The sequence below is a fragment of the Melopsittacus undulatus genome, chromosome 5 (genome assembly GCF_012275295.1).
Source record: "Melopsittacus undulatus isolate bMelUnd1 chromosome 5, bMelUnd1.mat.Z, whole genome shotgun sequence".
NCBI lineage: Eukaryota > Metazoa > Chordata > Aves > Psittaciformes > Psittaculidae > Melopsittacus > Melopsittacus undulatus.
Window position 1 is genome coordinate 52,803,064 of NC_047531.1, and position 24,010 is coordinate 52,827,073.

At 46.2% G+C, this 24,010-nt stretch overlaps 1 protein-coding gene across 1 annotated transcript in view; it reads left to right on the plus strand.

Moving 5' to 3' along the window:
• Positions 1 to 5,550: 5,550 nt before the first annotated feature.
• Positions 5,551 to 24,010, plus strand: part of CREB3L2 (cAMP responsive element binding protein 3 like 2) — an 81,177-nt gene continuing 62,717 nt past the window's right edge. Inside the window, exon 1 of the mRNA XM_034062934.1 lies at positions 5,551 to 5,809. Coding sequence (XP_033918825.1) covers positions 5,702 to 5,809 — 108 coding nt within the window. The 5' untranslated portion in view covers positions 5,551 to 5,701. The remainder of the gene's footprint in view (positions 5,810 to 24,010) is intronic.

Here is a 24,010-nt window from a genome sequence, read left to right on the forward strand (position 1 = left end):
TTATTGAAGAAACCTATAACAATGGTTTTTTTTCTATGGCTTTCAAGGTTAAGATTTTTCATTTTAGCTAGTCAAAAACCTAGCAATTGTTATCCTCTTGGCTCTGTTGCTGTTTGTTCTTTTCTCACTGGTTGACTTCTCAAACTTACTTGAACAGAATGGCTGTAGAAGATGGATGGTTATCTTGATCCTGGTTATCACAAGTCAGAAAAATGTCACTTGTAAATATTTAATGAGCCTTTATGCAACTGACCTGATCTAGAACTGAGTAATGATGCGGTCACAGGAGTCGCTTCTGTAACCTGGATCTACAAGGAAGAAAGAGCACCTTTCATTTGCCAGGCTTTCTGTGACTTACAGGCTTGTATTATTGCTAGCTTTTTTTCTTTGATATTTAAAGTAAGTGATGTTTGTTTGAACCTCTGCCTTAAAAGCCTCCTCTTTCTTAGCTAGTTCAGTTTTCTGTGTGGGTTTTCTGTATGTTTTTTCTGTGTGGGCTTACTGTTCCTTGCAGAAAGGCAACAATACTCAGGAAAATAAAGTTGAGCTCAGCTCTGCTCTCTTGAGTCACAGAATCGTAGAATGTTTTGGGTTGGAAAGCACCTTAAAGCTCATCCAGTTCCAACCCCTCTGCCATGGGCAGGGACACCTTTCACTTGACCAGGTTGCTTCAAGCCCCATCCAACCTGGCCTTGAACACTGCCAGGCATAGGTCAGCCACAGGTTCTCCGGGCAACCTGTGCCAATGTCTCAACACCCTCATAGTGAAGAATTTTTTCCTAATATCTCCTCTCCCCTCAGCCTTGTCTCTGCAAACAATAACCCCTTACCTTTTTATCTCTGTATAGATTGTTGGTCAATTTTTGCACTGCTCCCCTGTGCTGGAGAGTGAATTCAAACCCAGTTCATAAATCTGTGGTGAGGAAATGGTCTTACACAAAAGGAGCAATCAAAATGCTCAGAATTAGATGAGTTGGAACTTAAAAATACTACTAAAGCAGCTCTGAGAGTAAAGTTATGAAACAGAAAAACAGCCTTCATTTGCAGCATGCTGCTAACTATTGAAATCTACAATTTAAAATCCTCCAAGCAATACGGGGAAGAGCTAGGAGGATAGCTGGGTTTGTGTAATGTCCTTGCTGGTTCCATGGTGCTTTCCACAACGCCTGATTTCTGGTGTAGCATCAGTTTGAGTAGCAACGCATGACACATTAGACTGCTATCCCATGTGTTGTATCAGGACACTGAATAATTGATATTCTTTGGAAAGGATTCATTTCCTCTGCTTTTGTACTTCTTGCTGCCCTGTACGTGCTGCTAATTTTTAGCAGAAATTTGCTATTACAGATTTCTTTTCCCTGGAAAAAACAGTGCTGCAGCTCAAAAAACTTCAGTGTGGTCCATATGCTGTTAGTTGCCACCAGACAGGGTGAACTGGTCATCTTTCCTCACGAAGTTTCAGGTTTTAGGAGTGTTGAAGCTCAAAAATGAGATGTAGCTTTGAACGCTGATTTTAATAGTATGGTAGGAACTGGGCAGGATGCCCAGTTACCAATGTCTGGTTACCAATATTGTGGTTTTTATCTGTGATAAGGTCCAAAAAATGGATAGTCTGTGTATCAAAATCTTTCAGTGACAATGAAATCTTCCAAGATACTTACAAATCCTCAGCAGCACTGTGTACCACAGCAGCAGCTGTGCCTCAGTACCAGTGTCACAAGACAGCCACTGGGGAAGCGAAGAATGGAGACCACTGGGAAAAGCTGCACCCAGGGTGCCTAATTTCCCATGAGTGCCTTATCCAAGGGAGAACAACAGAAGTCCTTTTATGACGGGGCTACGGAACAGATGGACAGTGGTGGAGAAGTTGATGTCATCTACCTGGACTTGTGCAAAGCGTTTGACACTGTCCCACATGACATCCTTGTCTCCAAATTGGAGTGTCATCAATTTGATAGGTGGACCACTCGGTGGATAAAGAACTGGCTGGATGGTCGCACACAGAGAGTTGTGGTCAACGGTTCAATGTCCAGCTGGAGACCAGTAACGAGTGGTGTCCCTCAGGGATTGGTGTTGGGACTGGTCTTGTTCAACATCTTTGTCGGTGACATGGACAATGGGATTGAGTGTGCCCTCAGCAATTTTGCCAATGACACCAAGCTGTGTGGTTCGGTTGATATGCTGGAGGGAAGGAATGCCATCCAGAGGGACCTTGACATGCTTGTGAGGTGGGCTGATGCCAACCTCATGAAGTTTAACCATGCCAAGTGCAAGGTCCTACACCTGGATCAGAGCAATCCCAGACACAGCTACAGGTTGGGCAAAGAAGAAAGTCAGTGTAGCCTGTGGAGAAGGACTTGGGGGTGTTGGTCGATGAGAAAATGAACATGAACTGGCTTCAGTGTGCACTCACAACCCAGAAAGCCAACTGTATCCTGGGCTGCATCAAAAGGAGCGTGACCAGCAGGTCGGAGGTGATCCTGCCCCTCTACTCTGCTCTCGTGAGACCTCACTTGGAGTATTGTGTGCAGTTCTGGTGTCCTCAACATAAAAAGGACATGGAACTGTTGGAACAAGTCCAGAGGAGGGCCACGAGGATGATCAGGGGACTGGAGCACCTCCTGTATGAAGACAGGCTGAGAAAGTTGGGGCTGTTCAGCCTGGAGAAGAGAAGGCTGCGTGGAGACCTCATAGCAGCCTTCCAGTATCTGAAGGGGGCCTAAAAGGATGCTGGTGAGGGACTCTTCATTAGGGACTGTAGTGATAGGACAAGGGGTAATGGGTTAAAACTCAAACAGGGGAGGTTTAGATTGGATGTAAGGAAGAAATTCTTTACTGTTAGGGTGGTGAGGTACTGGAATGGGTTGCCCAGGGAGGTAGTGAATGCTCCATTCCTGGCAGTGTTCAAGGCCAGGTTGGATGAAGCCTTGTGAGGTGTCCCTGCCCATGGCAGGGGGCTTGGAACTAGATAATAAGGTCCTTTCCAATTCTAACTGTTCTATGATTCTAAGTGCAACTTGTTTCCTAAATAAGGATTGCTTCCTGAGAAATGTGTTAAGATGAGAAAGCGCAGCCCAGTATTCCTGGTCAAATACCAGTCCTTAGGAGACCCTCATCCTCAGCAAATGAAATGTTTGGCAAATGAAGCTGCAGTCACCCAGTCAGCACCTGCTTTTAACAACAAAGTTGCTTTTACTTTGTTGGCTTACAAGGCAAACATGGCTCTCCCTTTATGTTTCTCATACAGGCAAAGCATTAACTTAGTGCCCCAACACAAAAAAATCCCTTAGTCAAAACAGTAATTTTAGAAGGATCTAATATCAGCCAGTTATCTGATGGAGAGCCTTTTGTTAACCAGATTATCACAAGGCCATGAAGGCTTTGAAAGTAAGAACACATGTAGTGAAAACACAATGGTTTCTGGGTAAGGAAAAGGAACTGACCTTTCCAATTTTCACAATCTGCACCTTGGGACTGGCACAATGTAATTGCTTTGAAAACAGTGCCTGGCAGTGCCAAGACACAAGAATTTTGTACCTCCAGTTGGGCTTGCCACAGTGGTAGGAAGCAATTCAGGCACTAGTAATTTGGCTTTAGATGTTTTTTGTGCTGTGTAGGGCATACATACTGGGCTGACCTGTTTTGCAATGACTTATCTTTGCAGGAGATCTTTGGTTGGGGCAGTTAGGCATTTTCCCTTCATATCCTTCACCAAATAATATAGGTTTTGTAACTCTTTTTTCTAATCAAAAAAAGTTTAGGAAATCTTAAAGGGACAACCCCAACAAAATCACAAAATCGGTTGCTGTTGTGGCTGCTGGGTGCCAGGAAGTCCTTATGACTTGGTTTTCCTCAGAGAACTAGTCTAGGCTCTCCTTAGCAAGGGCTGTATCACTCAGGCTGCACAAATGTTTGCTCTGTGAGTGAATGAAAATTATATGCTGCAAGAGATGAAGGCTGAATGGGAGGTCTAGAAGAGAGAGGATGTACCAGGAAATCCAGTTATGGATCATGAACACCGCAGCATGGAAATGCGAGTTAGCATTAAACTGACCCACACTGAAATGCCTCGACAGAGCTTCAGGAGCTGAAAGGAAGCACTGAAGGATGCCCGGTTTCTTGAATCATTAAGATTTGACATCCTTCATTTGTAAAGAGCAATGAAATGGCAGTGTTGTCCCTGTTTGGCATGAAAGCAAATCTTAAAATATCAGAATTTCCTATTGACTGAGGTTGTTTTCGCTGCTGGTTCATCAGCAGGCTGGGAATGCTGACAGTGATAGGGTACCCATTGCTGTGAACACCAAAGCTGCACACAACACTGAAGTGCAGTTCAAAACTGAGACTTTGAAGGTGGAGGGCCTAGAGCACAAGTCTTATGAGGAGTAGCTGAGGGAACTGGGATTGTTTAGCCTGGAGAAGGCTCAGGGAGACCTTACTGCTCCCCAAGATTGCCTGAAAGGAGGATGGAGAGAGGAGCTCTCAAGCTGAGCCAGGGGAGGTTTAGATTGGATATGAGGATGAATTTCTTCACCAAGAGGGTGATCAGGCATTGGAACAGTCTGCCCAGGGCAGTGGTGCAGTCACTGTCCATGGAAGTGTTCACAAACCATGTAGGTGAGGCCCTCAGTGACATGGTTCAGTGGTGGCCTTGGCAGTCCTGGGGTTAACGGTTAGACTTGATCTTGAAGGTCTTTTCCAACCTGGTTGATTCTATAATTCATTGTAAAAGTTCTGTTTTTATGAGGTATGTTCTGACATCTCTCAAATAAATAGGAAAACTACGTTCAGCCATAAAAAATCCCAAGCATTACCTGCTTTTCCTGCCTCCTTTTTAACCAAGCCAGAAGACCAAGTAACCCTGCTGAGGGCCGCTGCAGCCCGGCACCAGCACTGCTGGTGCAGAAGGGACAGAGAGGCTAGGGGCTGCCTGTGGTTGCCCCGGCCGCTTTCCCTGAACGCTCTCCTGCTCCCCGAGGCCGTGTATGAGGCCCTGGCTGGCTTCGCTCACTCATACCGGACCCTTCGCTCGCTCCCATGGGCAGGAAACCCCTTCCCCTGCCTCTGACCGGCCGGCTGGAGCCGAAGGACTGCTGGAGCACAGCCCAAATGCTCCCGGGTGGAGCCGAGCCCCAGCCAACCCCTCCCCAGCCCTCACGACACCAGAGGCGGATGGGCGGTGCGGCGCGCGGCGGCAGCAGTCTTGTCGCTGTCTCATTGGCTGGCGGGCCTGCCGCTCCCGGTGTCCCTGGCGTCCCATTGGCAGAGCGGGGCTCGGGGGTCTCCCTCCTGCTGCCGTGACGCGCCTGGGGAGCTCCCGCCCACATTCCACAGCTGGAGCCGTGCGGGGGCCGAGCGCCGATTGGGGCGCGGCCCGCCGGTCAGCCGCGCTCCTTGCCCCCGATTGGCGGCCTCTGCGGCGGGGGCGTGGCCAGGAGGGGGCGTGGGCGTGGCGCTGGCGCGGGGCGGTGGGGGCGCGGCGCGCAGCTGGCGGGGTGACCCGCCCGCCCCGTGTCCGCACACTCCCGGCGGGGACGCGACGCGGCCTCAGCGGGGCTCCGCGGCCCATGGGAGCTGGTGGCTCGGTGTGAGCCGGTCCGCCGCGGGTGGGCGTGCAGGGGTCAGGCGGTGTGTGTGTGTGTGTGTGAGGGGAGGTGGTGGTGGATCGGCAGGCGGGGGTGTCCCGTTGCTGGCGGCCGCCATGGAAGTGTGCGAGAGCGGTGGGGAGCAGCCGCAGCTGTTGCACTGGGACCGCAAGCTGAGCGAGCTGTGCGAGCCCGCCGACCCCGACACCCTGCTGTGCCACACGGTGAGGAGCGGCGGGCGGGAGGCGGCTCCGGCCGGGCAGCGCCCCCAGGAGCCGCGGGGAGGGCCGGATGGGGCGGCCGAGACGCCCCCTGCCTCTTGGGGCGCCGTGGCGAGGGTCGTGCCGGGCGCCCTCTGCCTTCCCTGGGGTGGGTGGGGTGTCCCAGTGGGAGCGAGGGTTACGGTGCGGAGGCCAGGAGGTGCTCGCCCGCAGCCCCCGGGGGAGCGAGGTATTCCCGGGTAGGCGCTGGGGCCGTGGCTCGCCCCTTCTGTGCCGGTGTCACAGGTCCCTCCCTCCCTCCGTGCGGAGCGCTGGTGGTTCCAATCGGGGTCTCCAGCCTCTCGCTCCGTGCTCCCCTGACCGGGCCTCGCCGTCTCGCTGGGGCCGATAGTCCTTATCCTGGCCCGGGCCCCGCTTCCCTTGCGGCACCGCCGGCTTCTCCCGGGATTCCCTCGGGAGTCTTCTTCTCCAAAGCGAGACTGTCCCGGCATCGTCCCGCTGTCTGGTGTCCCCAGCGCAGGAAGGAAGTAACAGAAGTTTGGTGATTATTTTTGTTTGTTTGTTTTGGCTGCAATCCGCATAGTTAGGGCAATCCCATGCAAATGCGTCCTGTTATCTCCGCTCTGTTGTTTCTTTGTGAATCTGGAGGCTTTTTGGAAGCGCAGAGATACATCATTGTACAGATGTGCAGCCACAAATCCTAAGTGGAAGTGAGTTGGACCACTTTGGCACAGCGTGCATGGAAGACTCCTCTAGTCCACCGCTTGTGCAGAGCACAGGGCAGTCCAGCTTGGCACAATTGTTGAGCTGGTACTCGAATGGAGACCCAGTGTAACATGGTGGTGGTGACTAGCATGTGGCAGGTGCCTTGGGAAAGGTGCTGGATCAGGCTCTGCGTTTCTTCCTTGTACCTAAGAGAGCAATGTGTAAATATCACCTTACAGAGAGGGACTGACCCAGATCTCGTGTGAGCAGGGGTGATTCCACAGAGTGACGTGTGGTGTGGCACCATGCTGGTGCTGTGTGGAGATGTCAGTGTTAAATCTTGAAAGGCAACCAAGGAAAATCTCACTTGTGTGTGGTGCACAGTGGCCTTGCTGATCCGGGATCGTGTCCGGCACAAACTCCAAGCCTCGTTTCAGCAGGAAGCAAGCCTGCTGCGCATGTGACAGTCTATAAATATTGTTTGGCTTCTTTGTCTTTGAAAGCGCTTGGGATTCTTGCGCAATGTGTATCTTCTGGTAGATCTGGGGAAAAGCAATCATGTATGACGGTGGGTTGTTTTGTTGGGTTTCTTTAAAGAGCAAACAGGAACACTTAACAATGGAAAACTCTTCCTTCAAGCAGCTTGTTTCTTGTGTTTTTTTCTTTACCATGACGGAGTCTTTAACAAGAGTAAAGTTGTGAATGAAAGGAGAGGCTCTTCAGAGATTTTACAGTTGTGCTGGAATACTTCCTCCTGGTTTGGATCCCTGCAATGGGAATGGAGTTGCCACTTTTAATTCTATTTTCTTATTTAGTGTTCTCATATGTTTTTAATTAGTGCCCTGAAGGGGATCTTGCGCTTGGGCAAGATCCTGTGGCTGCAGTGACATGGATATGTGTGTTTTCTGTCCTGTTTCAAGGAGCCTGGGACTTGGGCTTAAGTGTAGCCTGGCAAAAAAGCCATCCTGGCTGTTGGGTGGATGGAAATGGAGTGCGTTTCCCTCTGCTGTTTTCACATTTTATTGGACATTTTAAGCTTCAAATGCTGTGATAATGTGTGTTTTGCTGTGAGCCCCTTTGTTAAGAGTAATAGATTACCCTTGATTTATTTGTGTGGTGGTCTTGTTTCTTTGGTTTTTTTTTTTGAGTTTAAGGCTTCTTTAGGCACTTGAAGTCAAATAAAGAGGCTTTAGGGTCTTGGAAGACAAAATAATAAGTTTGAAACAAATTCATCTTTTTTTGGTTGTTTTTGGAATTCTGAAAGAAGGTATCAGTAAAAAAGTAAAAGCAGCTAAATGCTGTAGATAAAGTAGGTGTAGTGAGGTATTAGGGTCTTTAGAGGGGAAAAAGAGTTTTTCTGAAACCTTGTCAAGGGGGACGTGATCCTGCACATGGCAGGGGTGTTGGAACTAGATGATCATTAAGGTCCTTTCCAACCCAAACCATTCTATGAACATTCTCTGGGGGGGGGGGGGAAGTATATGTTCCTGCATCCTGCTGTGTGGAGGAAAATACGGTGCTTGGTATCATGAAACACAAGTTCTCTATTTACCTCTGTCCAAAACTTCATGGAATCATTTTCAAAACCCAAAACAAACAAACCCTCTGGATAAAACATCTGTTCTTCTCCTGCCTTATACTTTCCATCTGGGAGGACTGGTTTGACCCGGCTGTTTCTGCTGTGCTTGTAAACTTATTGTAGGGTGTTTCTGAAAAGACTGCGATGATGTACAGATAGAGCACAGGAGGGTCCCCTTGGGTACTCACCACTGTGCTGTCATCTTCAGGGCTGAGGAGCATGTGCCCTATGTCGTCTTCTGTTCTTTGCCCACTTATTAGGTGTCCCATAGCTGGGTGTGCAAGGAAACTTTAGATTGGGCTTAAGAAAGCGCCTGGTATGGTCACGAAGCCCTACAAGTTGGGCTGCCAAGGGGAAAGAGGGAAAAGATGACAACTGAGGGGAGAGCTCACAAGCAGGAAGGATGAGTGTCCTTTATCAGTTGCACTGTGTGCGCAGAGAGGTAACAGTGAGAACTCTGCCAGCCAGCTGCTTTTTGTGTATCTTAAGTTACGCTTTAACCTTTTTATGACCATAAAGGCTGCTCCTGGGTCAGGCTGACTTGAAGCTAGTAGAAGAGTGTGAAAGTATGCACACACTTAAAAACTTGACCTCTATTTTAAACTGTTCCAGCCTGCCTTAATTACCAGGGGTGAAATCCAGCCTTCTGGGGATTTACATTTCTCTATAGCAGCTGATGATATCATCAGCACTCAAAGTAGTGTGAGGAGTGGTTCTCTCACTCTGCTGATGCTCTTGGCGATGTTGTCACCTATGATGGGAGAAAGCAGGACCTTGAGGAGCTCAGCTCTGGTGTTGGCAGGCAGCAGTACTTGAGGTGGCTCATTAACATCTTCATAGTTCATAGTAATCACCTGGATGCCAGATAGCTTTATAGCCGTTATTTTTCCAGAACAGCTTGGCTTCCCATCTAAGAAAAGGGTGAAAGGTTTCCTAGAGGTGTGTTCATGGCATATGTGATCTGTCTGCATATATCATCTTCATATGCCCTGTAGCTTGTTGTGATTGGGTGTTGGTAATACCATACACCAGCATTGTGCAAGGTACTGTTATTGTTATTATATGCTGTTTATTTTTCCTGGCAGTCAAGCAGAAAGGAAGCACAAAGCTTGCCACTACACAAAGGGAGCAAAAGTGTGGCCAGGTTACAAACTTTTCACCATCTTGCCACTGCTGTTACTTCCCATAACACACAGGCGGGCATGAAATGGGAGAGCTCTGCCTGTGGGCCTCTGTTGGAGGTGATTGGCAGTTGTATGCAGCCCAGCTGGGACAGCATCTTCAGTGACAAATGCCAGATCTGATGCAGATGGATGTCTGACAAACACACTGTGAAATGCCAACTACCTGTCCTATTGCTGGATGGGAGCTGACAAGCAGATGGTTCTTATGAGCCTTTGACATTTAAAACCTCCTTATTTAATATTGAGGAGGCAGTTTCTCCCCCCCCCCCCCCCCCATTTTCATGATTAACATGTTAGCTGCTGGCTGTTGCTTCCAGATGATAGCAAAATGCAGCTGAATGTCAGTGTAGCTGTGATCTTGGCATAGCAGATACAGAACTACACCTGCCCTACAGGTACGTGAGGGCAACAGCTGGCTAATATATTTAGGACTAACTTCCCACGCGTCATGTCCTGAGTTAACTGGAAGATACTTCAAATGCTGAGTAGCCCAAATTGCTTATTCTTTAAGGAGCCTGACTATTGAACTTGAAGCTCATACAAAAATGTTGAAATGCCTCAAATATCACATTGCTGATGCCATTATCCGAGTGATGTTTGAGCTCAGCAAGCCTGTTGCCATGTCGCTGGTGATGCTGCGGGCAGCTCAGCCCTGGAACATAGGCACAGCATAGGCTGGCGTGAGCAGAGGAGACATTCCAGGCCTTAGCAATCAAATTACTATCTCCCTGCAAGAGCAAAACCAGAGTGATCCACCTCTGAAGGTTAGTGTTCAGGGATGGCTTGTGATAGGTTGTGATTATTGTCTTAAGACGAGTTGTGGAAATGTTGAGCTGGCCTTGCTTCCTTGGATAAAAATCACCCATTAGAAGCCTCTGAAGCTCACTGGGAGTGTGACTCATTTCCTCTGCTGCAAAAATCATGGTCACTGTTACTTTGTGTTCTGATGACTTCTGCAGAAGTGTTGCTTCTGAACAAGCTGCCGGGGATTGCCTCTGTATTTCAGAGTACAGCACTGGCAGTAGTTAATTTAAACGGGTGGCAGGGCTTGATTTTTGCAGTCTGTATGTAATTAAATGTGGTTACCACAGCATGTATGGATGTGGAGCTGTATCTTATTTTGTGGTGGCTGCATGTAGCTGTCTAAAATCTGGTGTCAGTACAGCTTGATCCATTTATTTGTTTATTTCGGGGGTGGAAGATACTTCATTTATTTGAAAGTGGGGTTTGGCCTGCTGCCCTTTAAACAAGACAGCTGAAATCTCACGTTCTTTCTTCTCTACACACCTGCATATGGAGGACCAGACAGCTCACTTTAGGTGAAATATTTATAAAGTCAGTACTTACAAGGATTTTTGACAAAATCCTCCAGTAAAGAGGGGAAATGTAAAGGTGTGATATTTTTTCTTTTTTTTTATTTTTACTAGTTATGTGCAAACTTTTCACAAAAGCAGTAATGTTAAATTTTGAGAGTTACTTTCCATATTAAAAAAGCTACAGAGGGCCACAAGTGCTGAACAGCTGAACTGGTTGTGTTCAGTGCTTTGCACTGAAAGCCACCCCCACTTTTCTCATTTTCTTCCCAAATTTAAAGAAGAAAACTATTCCTGTTTGCCAAGGGACATGTCAGGTACTCAAAAATGGGGCTGAATGCTCTACAGTTCCTCTAAAAGCTGAGATAAACGCAAGTGGGATACTCTGAAACTTTACCCTCCTGTTTTCTGACAGTTAAAATTGGAAAAATGAGGGTATTGAGTTGCTGGCTGGTTTCATTTGGACTGACTGTAACTTTATAGTGAAGTGCTTGAGCTGCAGCGAAGCTGGGAGCTGGGAAAAATCCTAGTCCGTCCTGGGACTGACTTTGAAGAGTGGCAGATAAGAATAAGCCTGCTTTTAATGTACAAACCCACTGTTTTTTCTTCTGATGGATGTGACTGATGTGCACTGTCCTCTGTAAATGTTTCCTTACTCTGGAAAGCCAGTCATTAAGTGTGGAGCAGGTTGTATGCGATAGCTGTGGTAAAAGAATTCATTCACCACCTTACCAGACAGGGTTTTCCTGTGTCTGGAGTTGTTGAACTTATCTACAGAGCCCGGGGGAAACTTGTTCTCTTTGCAAGTCTTTGTTTGCACTGTGAAGGGTCCCTTCTTTGGGATCTTTCAGAGCTGGGGGTACCTAAGTTTCCCATCCTGGGGTGGTGTGTGTGTGTGACCAGTGTTTTATTAAAGCAGTCTCGCTTTTTAGGATCACCTGTGTCTGTGAAAGAGGCTGATCTGACTAGCTGCAGACCCCAGAGGGGGATGCGCAGTTTGATTTGATCTTTTTGTGTTCCTCTTGCTCTCTGATGCACTCTGACTTCAGCCATAGCAGTTAAATTGCAGCTATATTATCTCCTCCTCTGCCTGTCTGCCTTTGCACTTCTGCTTGTACACTGTGAGGTCAGATCACCTTTGTTCCAGCTGTGAAATAAAGCAGTGAAAATAAACATAAAAAATAAAGCCAAGAAGCCTTTGACTGATGTACCACTGGCTGTTCCGTAGTCTGTCTCAGCTTCTTGTGGCTGTCGCCTATACCACCACCTGGTAAAACCTCTTTATGTCAGAGCTGCCTGACAAATACAGGAGGTAAGTAACTACTGCAGAATAAAAGTGCTTCAGGAGCCATTGTGCACAGTGGTACCATGTTGTGGTAACACAAGATGGTGCCCCTGGGCTTTTGGGGAGCTTGTAAGCCTCTTGTAACAGGCTTTTTTTGCAGTGTTAAGCTGAAGTGGATGTGCTCAGCTTTGTTACTGCAGGAACAGGAAAATGTTGGACTCAGTGAGGGAGAGGGGTTTTAACTGGGGCATATAGTGTCAGGACAAGGGGCAATATCTTTAAGCTTGCAGATGAGAGATTTAGATCAGAAGACAGGAACAAATTCTTCACTATGAGGGTGATGAGACACTGGCACCGGTTGCCCAGAAAAGCTGAGGCTGCCCCATTTCTGGAAGTGTTCATGTCCAGGTTGGACTGGGCTTGGAGCAACCTGAGAGGTGTCCTGTCCATGGCAGGGGGGTTGGAACTAGATGGTCTTTAAGATCCCTTCCAACCCAAACCATTCTGTGAGCTAGCACCTTGGCAGCAGCACAGGTCCCATGGCCCTGCTCCTGCAGGGGCTACAGACCTACCTAGGACTGCAAGGACCAAGGCACTTAGCTTATACTGTGTCTTTCTGTTCATCCCTACAAAGAGCTGTATGGTCTCTGTCACTGTGGGCTCATTTTCTTTTGGTGCCTCAGCTACCAAGGTACCCCTGAGATGCTTAGTTGTTGCTTTGCAAGTGGAGAGCTGGTCCTTTGGAAGCAGCTCTCTGTCTCTGGGCAAGTTGTCTTGCTGGCTTTGCACTTGCAGAGATACGTTGTTTATTTGTGCTGTATTCAAATATCAGTTATCCGGCCCTGCTGTCCTTCGTATTGTCTGTACTCCTTCCTCCTCCCTGCATTCCTAAAAGCTGTTTTCCAATCACTTTGTAATGCTTGATTTAAACATCCATCATCTGTTTCCTCTGTTTTGGGTTGCTTCTCTCCCTTCTTGTGGGTGAGACTTTAGCAATTATTGATAGCCAGTCAGATAGGGTGACTAACCTAGCTCGGTGGCATTTTTCACAGACCGTATTGGCTGCTTACCCTGAGCTTATGAGGCCCTCCCTTTAACTCCTCCGATTACCAAGAGCAGCTTTCCTTTTTTCCAAGGGAGATGGTTTCTGAGTGGGCCCCTGAAGGGCTTTCTCACAGTAGAACTCTACATCTGGTTTTTCAGGGAGGGCACGTTTCTGCTCCCTATTCATCTCTCTGAATTATGGAGATGAGGAATCACTACTGTCTGGATGCCCTTTGGCTGTGTATTTTTTTCTGGGTGACAAGACCTGAACAGTGTGGTTCTGCACCTGGATGTAACCGCAGGCTGTTGTGGTAGCTGCTGGGGAGCTCATCCAGTTAAATGACTTTTGTGCAAGAAATAAGCTTTCAAGGGGTATCAGTTCCCTGATACAGCTTACCCTGTAGCAGCCCAGGTTCTGGTGCTGATGTTGGGAGGGCAGGAAAGAATGTTTGGCTGGGAAAGGCGTGGTGGAACTGCTTTGTGGGCTAAAGTGTGAATAGTAGTCTGGGTAGCTTTATGGGTTCTGCTTAGATGTAATACTGATGCGTGCATGTGTGTATTTGATACCAGTGGACTATGCTTTGGATATCTCAAAAGAAAGGGGATTACCTAGAGGAGGCAGTTGTTCAAAGATCAGTAGGAAAAAGGGTTGTTTGAGAGTAATGTGGATGGTAGCAAAGAAATGGACAGACCCAAAGTTCAAAGAAGCACTCATGTTGGATGCACTCAACGGTACTGCCACCTCTCCGTGGTGCCGAATGTTAGTGAAAAGCGGAGGCTGTCTTGGAAGCTAATTTGTTTGTCTTGTATAAAAGTGACAGAAACAGAGTGCAAAAATTAATTTTGGCTTAGGGCCACGATTTTACTGGCAAATATATTACCCTTTCACCTCATTTAAGCGAGTAATAGGCAGAGAAGAAGTCAGGGCAAAAATGGTGAGGTTTAATAAAGCATAGCAGGTACCCTTTAATAAGGGCATTGCATCCACTGTCTCCAGACTGAGTTGCTAAGCTCTTCATAGCAGGAGTTGTCATTCTCTCTGTCTGTGAGCTGTCAGATGTAGCTTGTGACGGCAGAAGAGTCACTGAATTGAGTTACATCAGTGCTAAATGTGTGCAGGAAGGATATAAATGCTGTAACAAATAAGGAATGCTCCCTGTCATGAGGGTAACCTGGCAAGCAGGGAAGGCAATGTGAGAAAATAAGGAAAGGCTGGTTAAATGGGATAAACCTGAATTGCTAGAGCTGCCACCCATCCAAATGTATAGCTAAATAGTGCCAGTGACCTCTCTGTGCCTTCACTGTGTCTTGGAAACTACTCACTACTTTTTTTTTCCTGCCATCTGCTGCTAACTGGCTTTCAATCTTCTGTACGTGATCTGGCTCTGCTGTGGTGACAAGCAAAAATCCAATGGAAAAATGTGACACCCACTTCATCTCTTTCCTCTCTGCCAAGGAAAAACATTTCCCTGCAGCTGTGCTTTGTCTTCCCACACAATCTGTTAGTCATATGGGGTGAGAAATAGAGACCAGGATGATCTGATAACCTCTTAGACCTCTGGACAGGCACCTTAAGGAGCTTCAGGCCTCCTTGTGAAGTCTGTTGTGTCCTGAGCAGAGATGCAGGAGGGAAGTGTACTGGTGTTGGTGGAAGCTTCTCCCTTATAGCACAGGGGCAAAAAGCAATATTGCTGATATGCTTTAGTGGCTCACCTGGAGCTGCGTTTGCTGGGCACCCACTTCTTCTGCAGCTCTGCCAGGACAAACCCTGGCTATTTAGTGACACCCTGGAGCACTCATCTTCCAGCTTTTGCTGGAGCTGGGGTTGCCTGCAGAGGTAAGGTGTGCACTCCATTGTGTGAGATACACAAACCTCCAAAAGAGAGGTCACTTGCCCTTGTTCTGCACTGAAGACACTGAGTGCTGCCCCTCATTTTGGGTGCAAGCAGGGTCTTCAGCTGTGGCAAAATGCTTTTAAGCATATGGTGTCTTGTGAAACAAGGATGTTTTAAAGACCTGACTGAATAAAACCCCAAGTTAACTGGTCTGATATTAGCACTGACCATGCTTGGGCAGGAGGCTGGGCTAGAGACCACATGAGCCCCCTTCCAGCTGGAGCTGTGCTGTGTTTCCTTCCACAACAGTCCTGGACCCAACTGTGCTCTGGTTTAGATACGGCACTGCTAGGCAGTGATCTGATCCCTGAGTTTTTCATGTCCTTGTTACACTACCAAGTGGTACCAAGGCCACCTGGTTTTGCTGATTTTTTTATTAGAAAACTGTTGTTTCTGATGACCATAGTTTCACAAAAGCAATGTTCTGGTTTAGATTTACTGAAATGGGCAGAAGGAAAACTGAATTGAGTTCCAGCTGTCCCAGACAGATGTTTGTTTCTGTGTGTATGTTTTCTTTCTGTGTAGCACACATGGCATGCAGAGTGTTGTGTTGGGCTTGCGGTTTGGTTATGCACCCAAAATTTTGTTACGGATTTTCCTGATAAAATTCTGGGAGCCTTACCTGCTTGCTCTTCTGCTATATGATAGGACCATATAAGAGCCTACACCATTTGTGTCAAGGCTGTTTGTCATTATGCAGCCTCAAGTCTACAAGGACTGGCTACTACCTGTTCTAATTCCTTTTTGTGGCTAATGCTGAAACTGTAGGTGTGGGACGAGACCACCCTGTGTTGTAGCTTGTGTGACTAGCTTAGAGGTTTATAAGACCTAAAACCTGGAAAACAGCCAACAAAAAAACCCAAACACCCCAAGCCCTGAATACCAAGCAGGTCTTTGTTCCTCCACCCCTGCAGTAAATTTTGTGCACAAGGGGAAGCTTATCCCAGGGCTGCTTTTTTTCCCCAGTCTCCTTATATATTCTGTTGGCCTCAGTAATCCGCTTGCAATGTACTGATTTTGTGGGGGTTATCTGAAAACGTGTATTCTTATTTGTGGAGCTTCTAGTACCCGCAGAAGAGATTTGTGTGAGTAGAACTAAAACTGAAGAGCAGTAAATTTCTGAGCTGCTCCTGCAGCTTTTCTCACAGTAAAAGTGATGTGACTGTCACCTTTGGGGAAAGCTTGTGTTAATAATGGTCACGATGAGATCTTCAGGAAGGACCAAGACTAAGAAGGTCATTATTTCCTGCAGCCAGATACCTGGCTTTTTGGATCTGTCCTGGCTAGCAAAGGATGAAGGCTGAGGAAAATATGACATCTAAGCTGTCTGCTTTCATACCTCCTAATATGAAGCAGTGGCTGACTTTCTGCAAAACATCTGCATTTCTCATCACGGATGTAGCTGGCCTAGTCATCAGCACTGACGGTATGTCTTGCTCCAGCTCCTCAGTGCCGCAGCTCCCTTCTCCTCCTCCCCTTCAGCATCCATCAGCCCTGCACAGCTGTGTGTGTGATTCAGTTGTGACTGGTGTGTTTGGGGCAGGCTGGGAAGCTGTGTTTTTCAGAGGAAAGGCATAAAGCATAGACTTGGTTTTGCTTGCTTTTTCTTTTTGAAAGAAGAAAGCTGAACTGACCCTGCCTACAGTCTCTGATGTCTCCCTGATGAAAAGCTCCCTGGTGAAATGCTGTGGGGACTGAGTGCTCTCAAGAGGTGTCTGTTCTGGCTGGCTGTGGGCCATCTGCCATTCCTCTCATTGGAAAGCGTTTCCCCCTTCCCTCTCCAGACTGATGCCTGCATATTTGCCTGCCCCTTCCCCCCCCCCCCCAGCACCCTTGAAGGAGCCAAAGCGAGACTTGCTGGGAAGCTCCTGGCCAAGGTTATCAGATCAATAATAACAGCTCTCTGGGGAATGCAGAAGCAGGCGGATGCAGAAGGGCTCCAGATGTGTGAGGGTGCTGTACTGCAATCCTGCCTTTGGGGTACTCAGTTGGCTTGTCCCACTGGCAGTTGGAAGGCATGGCTCCGCAGGACTCCTTGGATAAACAGGCGTGGCAGAAATGAGCTTTGGCGCTATTTTTAAGGCATGAGCTTTCCGAATGCAAAACTTATCTCCTCCTTGTGCCTTGGTGCTCTTGCAGTTCTGTTTCTGTTTGCCTGGTTTGCACCTCATGGCTTTCAGTGGATGCTGTCACTTACAAGAAGGACTAAAAGAGAAAGAAAAGTCCTATTTTTGTGCTCGTCCAGGGTGACTTGTGACTTCTCATTCAGCTGTACTAATTCAGCTGAATTCCTATTGCCTGTTATCTTTCTCTGCTGAAAAAGCACAGTAGGGAGTCTACTCTGGGACTTAGGAATGTTTCTCCATTGTTGCTGCTTGTTTGTTGGTTTCTTAGAAGTACCTTGCAAAGCTACGGGGAAAAGATGGACTCAATTTGTGTTGCTTTCTTTTTCCTCAACTGCAAATAAGTCTGCAAGATCAAAACTAACAAAAAAATGGCACTGACCTGGAAAACTGTGCAGTAAACGTCTTGTGTTTTTTCTTAAAAAGAAAATAAAATTGAAGTAATTTCATGTCTACAGCATCCTTTTTAGCTTTCATGAGAAAGATCTGGAAGAGAGGCATACAGACAGCCCTCTCCTCAGTACCTTGCTTGGAACAGCTTTCTGGCAAGATTAGTTGGGAATGAAAAATCTTACTTGCTTTTAAGGTGTGGCTTCGGTGTTTAGGAGGGAGGGACATTATATGATATGGTAGCTGGGATGGAGCTACTGGAACTACAAGGGACTTCTGGACTTTCTTTAGTTTTTTTTCAAATTTGCAGGTATTTGAGGGGAAAAGGGAGGTTGGAGATACAGGCACAAGATGAGAATCTGCAGAAACTTGCATTGCTGAAGGCCAAGGGAAGAGACGATTGAAGTTACTCGGTGCAGAAAGCTGTAAAGTCTGTGTGTCAAAGGAGCCAAGGTTGTAATTGGGGATGGCCAAGTAACTGCACCACTGCCATTGCCATGATTAAGGTGTTGAAAAGTATGGTTTGGGGGGATGCATGAAACCTGGGGCTTGTAGGTGTCAGCATGCTATAGTTTGGCTGTGGGCTTTTAATTCTTGATGCCAGGATGTCTGAGAGAGAGGCTAATTTGAGGGAATTCAAAGAACAACAGCAGAAGTGGTTGAAATAGCAGGTTTATGAGGAAGGATTAAAAACCTTAAATACGTGTTGCTTTGACAGGTGTTTGGAAGAGGATGTGGAAGTGATATGATCAAAGCAGTTTATGTTAAGCTTACATTAATATTATGGAAACATTGTTCTCAGTTTCATATGATGTATATAATGTAATTTTCAGTATCAGTATCAGAATAGAGAGTCTGTGAAAACTCTGGTTACAGCTGTGGTTCTCATAACACATAGATAATTAATATTGTTGTACCCACGGCAAGATCCTTTAGAGCTTTGTGCTTGGAATAAAATTATCATTATTATGCAGGGGATTATGAATCTTAAGCTATCATTATGCTATTATTTTTTTAAACTGCTAATGTCCTCTGAAAATACCTTTTCTCATTTTGCCCAAAGTAATACCTACAAATTAGAGAGGAGTAAAAAAGAGTGAATGTGAGGTAGGGAGGAGATGATGATGATCAGCTAGGACTATCCAAGGAGAAAAGACAATATTGGCAAACATACAAGTAGAAAGGGAACTTTTTTTTATGGTGTAGTGTGAGAATTAACTATTGCCAGTAATCAGGTTACAAAATATGTTGGAACCAATGAATCTGTATAACTGGAAATCCAGATAGGCTGAAAGGTCCCAAAAGAGAAGTTTGGCTTGTTGACACTGATTTTGTTGGGTCATGACATCATGAAAACATTAAATTGATTAAGAAAGAGTAAAGGGGAGGAAATAAAAACTGTGTACTGGAGATCCTGAAACCAAACATATTTAAGGATACATGGGATCTTGTAGGATTCAGTATTTAGAGTGGAAGGATACAAATATGATTTAACTCTGGAAGGTAGGATTTTATGAAAAGCAGTATAGTTGGCCAAATCTGATTTGATTCTGTCAGATGAAGAAGAAAATGGAGACCCTTTGCAAGTAGTTGGGTATTTATTTCATTGTAGTGATGAAAAATTTCTACCACAAAATTTGTGAAATTAAGTGTTTGACTCTGAGTAGTTGCTACTGGACAGTTGGTATCAGAAGATAGATTTCTTCAGTTCTTCAAAAAGGTACCAGGCAGGAGGCTTCTCATGGTTTTCATCTGTGATCCAGAAGCAAAGTTATGTGTCTAAGAACAAAAAATGTGTCTGTATCTACGGGACAGGTGAATGTGTGTGTAGGAATCAGAACTTGTGGAAAATGGTCTAGAGTTCAGAGTAGATGAGCAGCTCTGTGTGCTCTGTTAAGGTGATTCTGAAGGGAAAATACTTTCTTTGAAAATTCATGTTAGATCTGGAAAGCATAGCAACACTAACAACAAAAAAAGCTAAAAATACACTTGAGGTGGGGAAAAATGCTCATTTCTCAATCTTTGCAGCACACCCATGTTCTGTTCTAGCAGTTATATTTTAACAAAGGACAAATTATCAGGCCCTATAAAAGGGTATCTCGGGGAAATTGTGGACTGGGACATGTGGAAGGGTCATATTGGGAAGGTCTCATAGTCCTTTCTAGCTTTAAATGCTATAAAACGTTATTGCTGGGCCTGTTGACTCTCTGGAGTCATGATCAGCAAGACAGAATGTACAGAATACCCTATGTGACTCCTTTAATCTGTCCAAATGCATCACAGCATTTGGTCATTCTCCTACATTGTGTTGATTTCAGTGGAGTCTAAGCAAGCGCTTTCATCTTTTCAAGCTGTTTTGAACAACCTATCTGTATCATGACACCCCTTGGCCCATATAAAAGGGGACAGCTTATAAAGCATGTGGGAAGGATAAGAATTCTGGTAGAAAAAGGCATTAGTCCTGAAATACAAGGCTACCTTTCTGTATGTTCTCTCTTGGACGTGAGTACCAAAGACAACCTTGTACTCCCTGTACCTCTGTCTGGGACAGACTGGCTAATCCACATCTGATCAGTATCAGTTTGTGCAGGGTCTTCAGCCCTGGAAGGTGAAGGAGGGCAGAAGAAAGGAAGAAACGAAAGCTGTTATGGTGAGATGTGGAAAACCAAATAGACTGTGAACATATAAGGAGGTGGGATGAATACCCAGGCAAAAAAGTAAAGTTTAGCTTTCATTTTAAAAGTAGAACTAGTTGAAGGTGGCAGCTGATATGATCCCAGTTGTACCAATGGTACCAACTTTTACCCTGATTTTTAAGAGTGGAAGATTGTTGTTGTCCCTCTGCCTCTTTCGTCACAGTACTACAAGCCTGTGCTTGTCTACACCACCAGCTGGAGGAAGCTTAAAATCCATTGCCTATAGCAGTCTTTACCTTGTTGACATCTATCCAGAACTTCTGTAGCATTCTAAGAAGCCAGGTAGTTTGTATGTGATGTGGGGTTGGTCTCGCTGTATTTTATATGGGACTTGTGTTTAATTTTAGCACAGAGGTTGAGGCAGGAGGAGAAGAGTGCCCAGGACTTTTGGGAAGGGTGAGTGATTTGTCTTCCTTAACATGCTCTAAGATTAGGTAGCTGGCAGACAGAAGATGCCACCTTAAACATCTTCCATAGTGTGGCATACCCTTCTCTGGTGGTGGTGCTGCTTTGGATTTACTTTGGAATATGCTAGGAGGAAAATATTTTATTCAAGTATACTGTGGACAGCAGATGTAGCTTGGAAACATGCAAAAGCTGTATTGGAAACGCAGTGATTGCCAGGAGAGTGCCCAGCTTCTCTAAAGCAGGGCATAAAGCTCCCATAGTGCCTGTGATGTTTTTTTTTTTGAGGGGGGAGCAGCTGCACTCATGAAGTGACACCTTCCTGACCTGCTGCTTGACATGGGGTGCCTCCTGGAGAAGCACTGACAACAGGTCTGGCTGGGAATGAAGCTCCTTGTCAGCTTGATGGCCCTGTCAGGCTGGTTGGGCTCAGCTGGGTCTACCAGCAGAGGCTGAGGCTACGTGTGCTGCTGGGAGTCACCACTCATGCCTGTCCAAGGATGGGAGAGAGATGAGCAGTGCTGGTCCTTCAGCAGCAGAGGGGTACTCTGTGACTGCCTTTGCCATCCTGCTGTGGAAAGATAACCTGCGGCAGTGGAGCAATAGCAGAGGATGTTCAATGCCTTAAACTGCTCTAAGTGCCCATAGCCTGGACATGTGCTTAACCTGTGATCGATGGACAGCAGGTTTATCTTTGCAGAGCTGCCTTATCTCATTTCTGCTTGGCTTATGTAATGGAACTGAGCTCCTTGCAGCAGTAGACGCTGCAGCACATGGTTGGCAGATTAGGAACAGGTCTCTGCTTCTTGGACCTGTTGTGCCTGTACAGGAGCAGCATGGGGGCCAGTTCTGCTGTTCTAGAGTGCTGCCTGCACCCCAGAAGCAGCCTCTGGGTAGTTGGACACCTGGGTTACAGACAAGACAGAACAGAAAATACAGAAATAAACGCACAAGTGAGGTGCAAATCTCCTCCCCCCCCCCCCCATAAGAACAGTGATTTTTAAAAGACCCTGACTTTCAAAGTACTGCTAGAAGGCCTTGGAAGGCCTTCTGTTCAAATTTAAATTTCAGTTCTTTTCAGTAACTTTTTCAATTATGTGTCCTCTCTTCCTTGAACCCTTCTAAGGCACTTTCAGGCAGGTGTCCCAAAAAACTCAATTCATGCTTCTGTGTAGATCTCTGAGAAGAGGTCTGGTGTTTGAGCCAGAAGGCTGCACTCCGTCAGTTTAGTCTAGCAGCAAGAGAAGAATGTGAGTCAAAGGCCCGTGGAGATAATCCAGAGTGAATGAGCACATGCTAGAGAAAATCTGGATCGAGTAGGGGTGTGAAGAAACCTGGCAACAAATGGGACAAGGAAGTGTAATGAATTGTGTGCAGGCCAGGCTGTGACTTCAGTGGTCTGCAATATGTACCAAAGAGAAATGGCTGTTCAGGGCTGCTGGGAAGTGGCTCTGTGGCTAGCTAAAATGTGTCCATAAAATACATTGCTTCAGAGCTCTTGCTTTAAGCAAGGATATTTGAACCATCTTGGACTTGAGTGTGCTTTTGGCTATGACAGTTTGTACCCATACAGGTGCTGATCTCTTCCTCTGTACTTTGGAGGCGAGAGGGACCTGGTGTGGAAATAGCCCTGAGGTTACATATAGGCTGGTGCAGTGTCTCGTAGCAGCAGGGAGAAGGTAGTTGTTATGGTTTTCTTCTAGTATTTCGACAGATTATCAAAGATTTCTGTAAAGTACAAGGGCACAATTAACATAACCAGCGCTTTCAGGCTCCTCTCAGCAGTCCCATCTGTGACCCACAGAGACACCCAAGCCCCAGCCATCAGTAAACATGCAGACAAAACAGTCACAGTTCCCAGAACATGCTGCAAGTTAGTTTAGCTGGGGACCCAGCAAAGACTCAGTTCCTTGAGCAGCATCCTCTGTTTCTTCCTGGCTTGGTTTGATGGGGGGATGCCTGTGTTGCATAACTCCTCTGAACCTCTTCTTGGAATCTCCGTGCAAACCCGCCTGTTTCCAGTTAGTGACACAGTGCTTCAGGAGGCTGAGCCAAGCCAAGCAGGGATGTTCCTGCTTAGGGAGTTAACAGTGAGGCCTCTCTATACTAGGACCTTACGGGCAGTGTACTGCAAGGCAGTTTATTTAAATGCTCAACAACCATGTTAACTTCTCACAGTCTTCTTTTTAGCAAATAATCTTTCTATCCTGATTCTATCCTGGTGGTGTTCATTTGAAGTAAAAACAAAAATGTTGGGGTGGGGGGGGGGGGGAGATGAGGAGGGAAGGAGAGAGTTTTTCCATCCCTCTCTGACGGTGAGGGAAAACAAGGTTATAAAATGTTATTCTTCACAATTTTATGTGAGGAGCAGCTCTGCCCCATTAGGGTACTTTTTCCAGTATTATCTACTGCTCAGTCTCTCAGACTGGTGGACAGGCTCATGTGAAAGGGCACCGTGTAACAACTCGGGGGAATAAAAAGGGCTTCTAGTATTTTATTGGGAAATGATATAGCAGTAGGATTTGATAAGGGGGTCCAGGGAAGGGCAAAGAGAAGTAGAAGAGCATCTGAGAAATGCGTATTATTTGAGCTAATGCCTGCTCTAGAAATCGTACCGCACAGGAAGATGGTCAAGGCAGAGGGGTATTGCTTTTGCTCCCTACCTTGCTGGTAGACAAGGTAGGGACAAAGTAATGTTGAAATGCTGAGTTTATATAACTATAAGAAATTTTGGAAGCTGTAAGTGGAAGGTGCATCTTTTGCTTAGTTATGTTGATGTGTAGCAATAAGGGAAAGTGAGAATCTTGCTCATTAATATTGTGAAATTTTGCTAGATAGATGTGTATGTGAAGAAGAAAGCATGGCACCATGAAATATTTTGCAGTCTGCCCTGCATATGCAGTGCCTAAAATGTGACTTATTAACTGTTCATTAAAATAAAATGTTTCCTTTTATGATTTTATGGTTGTTTCCAGCCAGCTCTAATCCTATAGTGAGCTTGAACAATGCAGGAGTTATACTACTGTTGAACTGAAGATGCCATCCAGGTGGCTTGTCCTATTTGTTAGGCATTGCTCCTTACACAGGAGCCACAGATTTAGTATCTTGTGGCAGGGCTGGAGCACTAACACTGTTGCAGTGGTGGCATCTCAGCTTGTCACACTGTGTAAATAGGGAGGGAGGGACTCTTAACTTCTGAGTACATCTGTAGTGTGGGTGGGTGGTTACAGATTCAGTGGGCTATGGGAGGGCGGCTGAGCAAATATTTTACTGCAGTTGTCACAGCTATATATGGAAGACCAGAAAAAAAAAATCATTGCAGTGGTCAGGCTGCTTACCAAAAGAGCCTCAGCTGAATTTTCTTTACCAATTGCTTCAGCATGTCTGGGTTGTTTCTGTAGTAAGAAGCAAGTTGGGTACTTTGTGTCTGATTGGTAGCAAACAGGCCAGAGAAGAGTAGATACTTCTATTTGAGGCTGCCCATGGTGACCATAAACAATCATAAAGCACTTTGTCACCTAGTGCAGTCTTTTTTGATGGCATTTAAGAACATCATATGCCAGAAGCAGATGTTGTCTTCAGTGG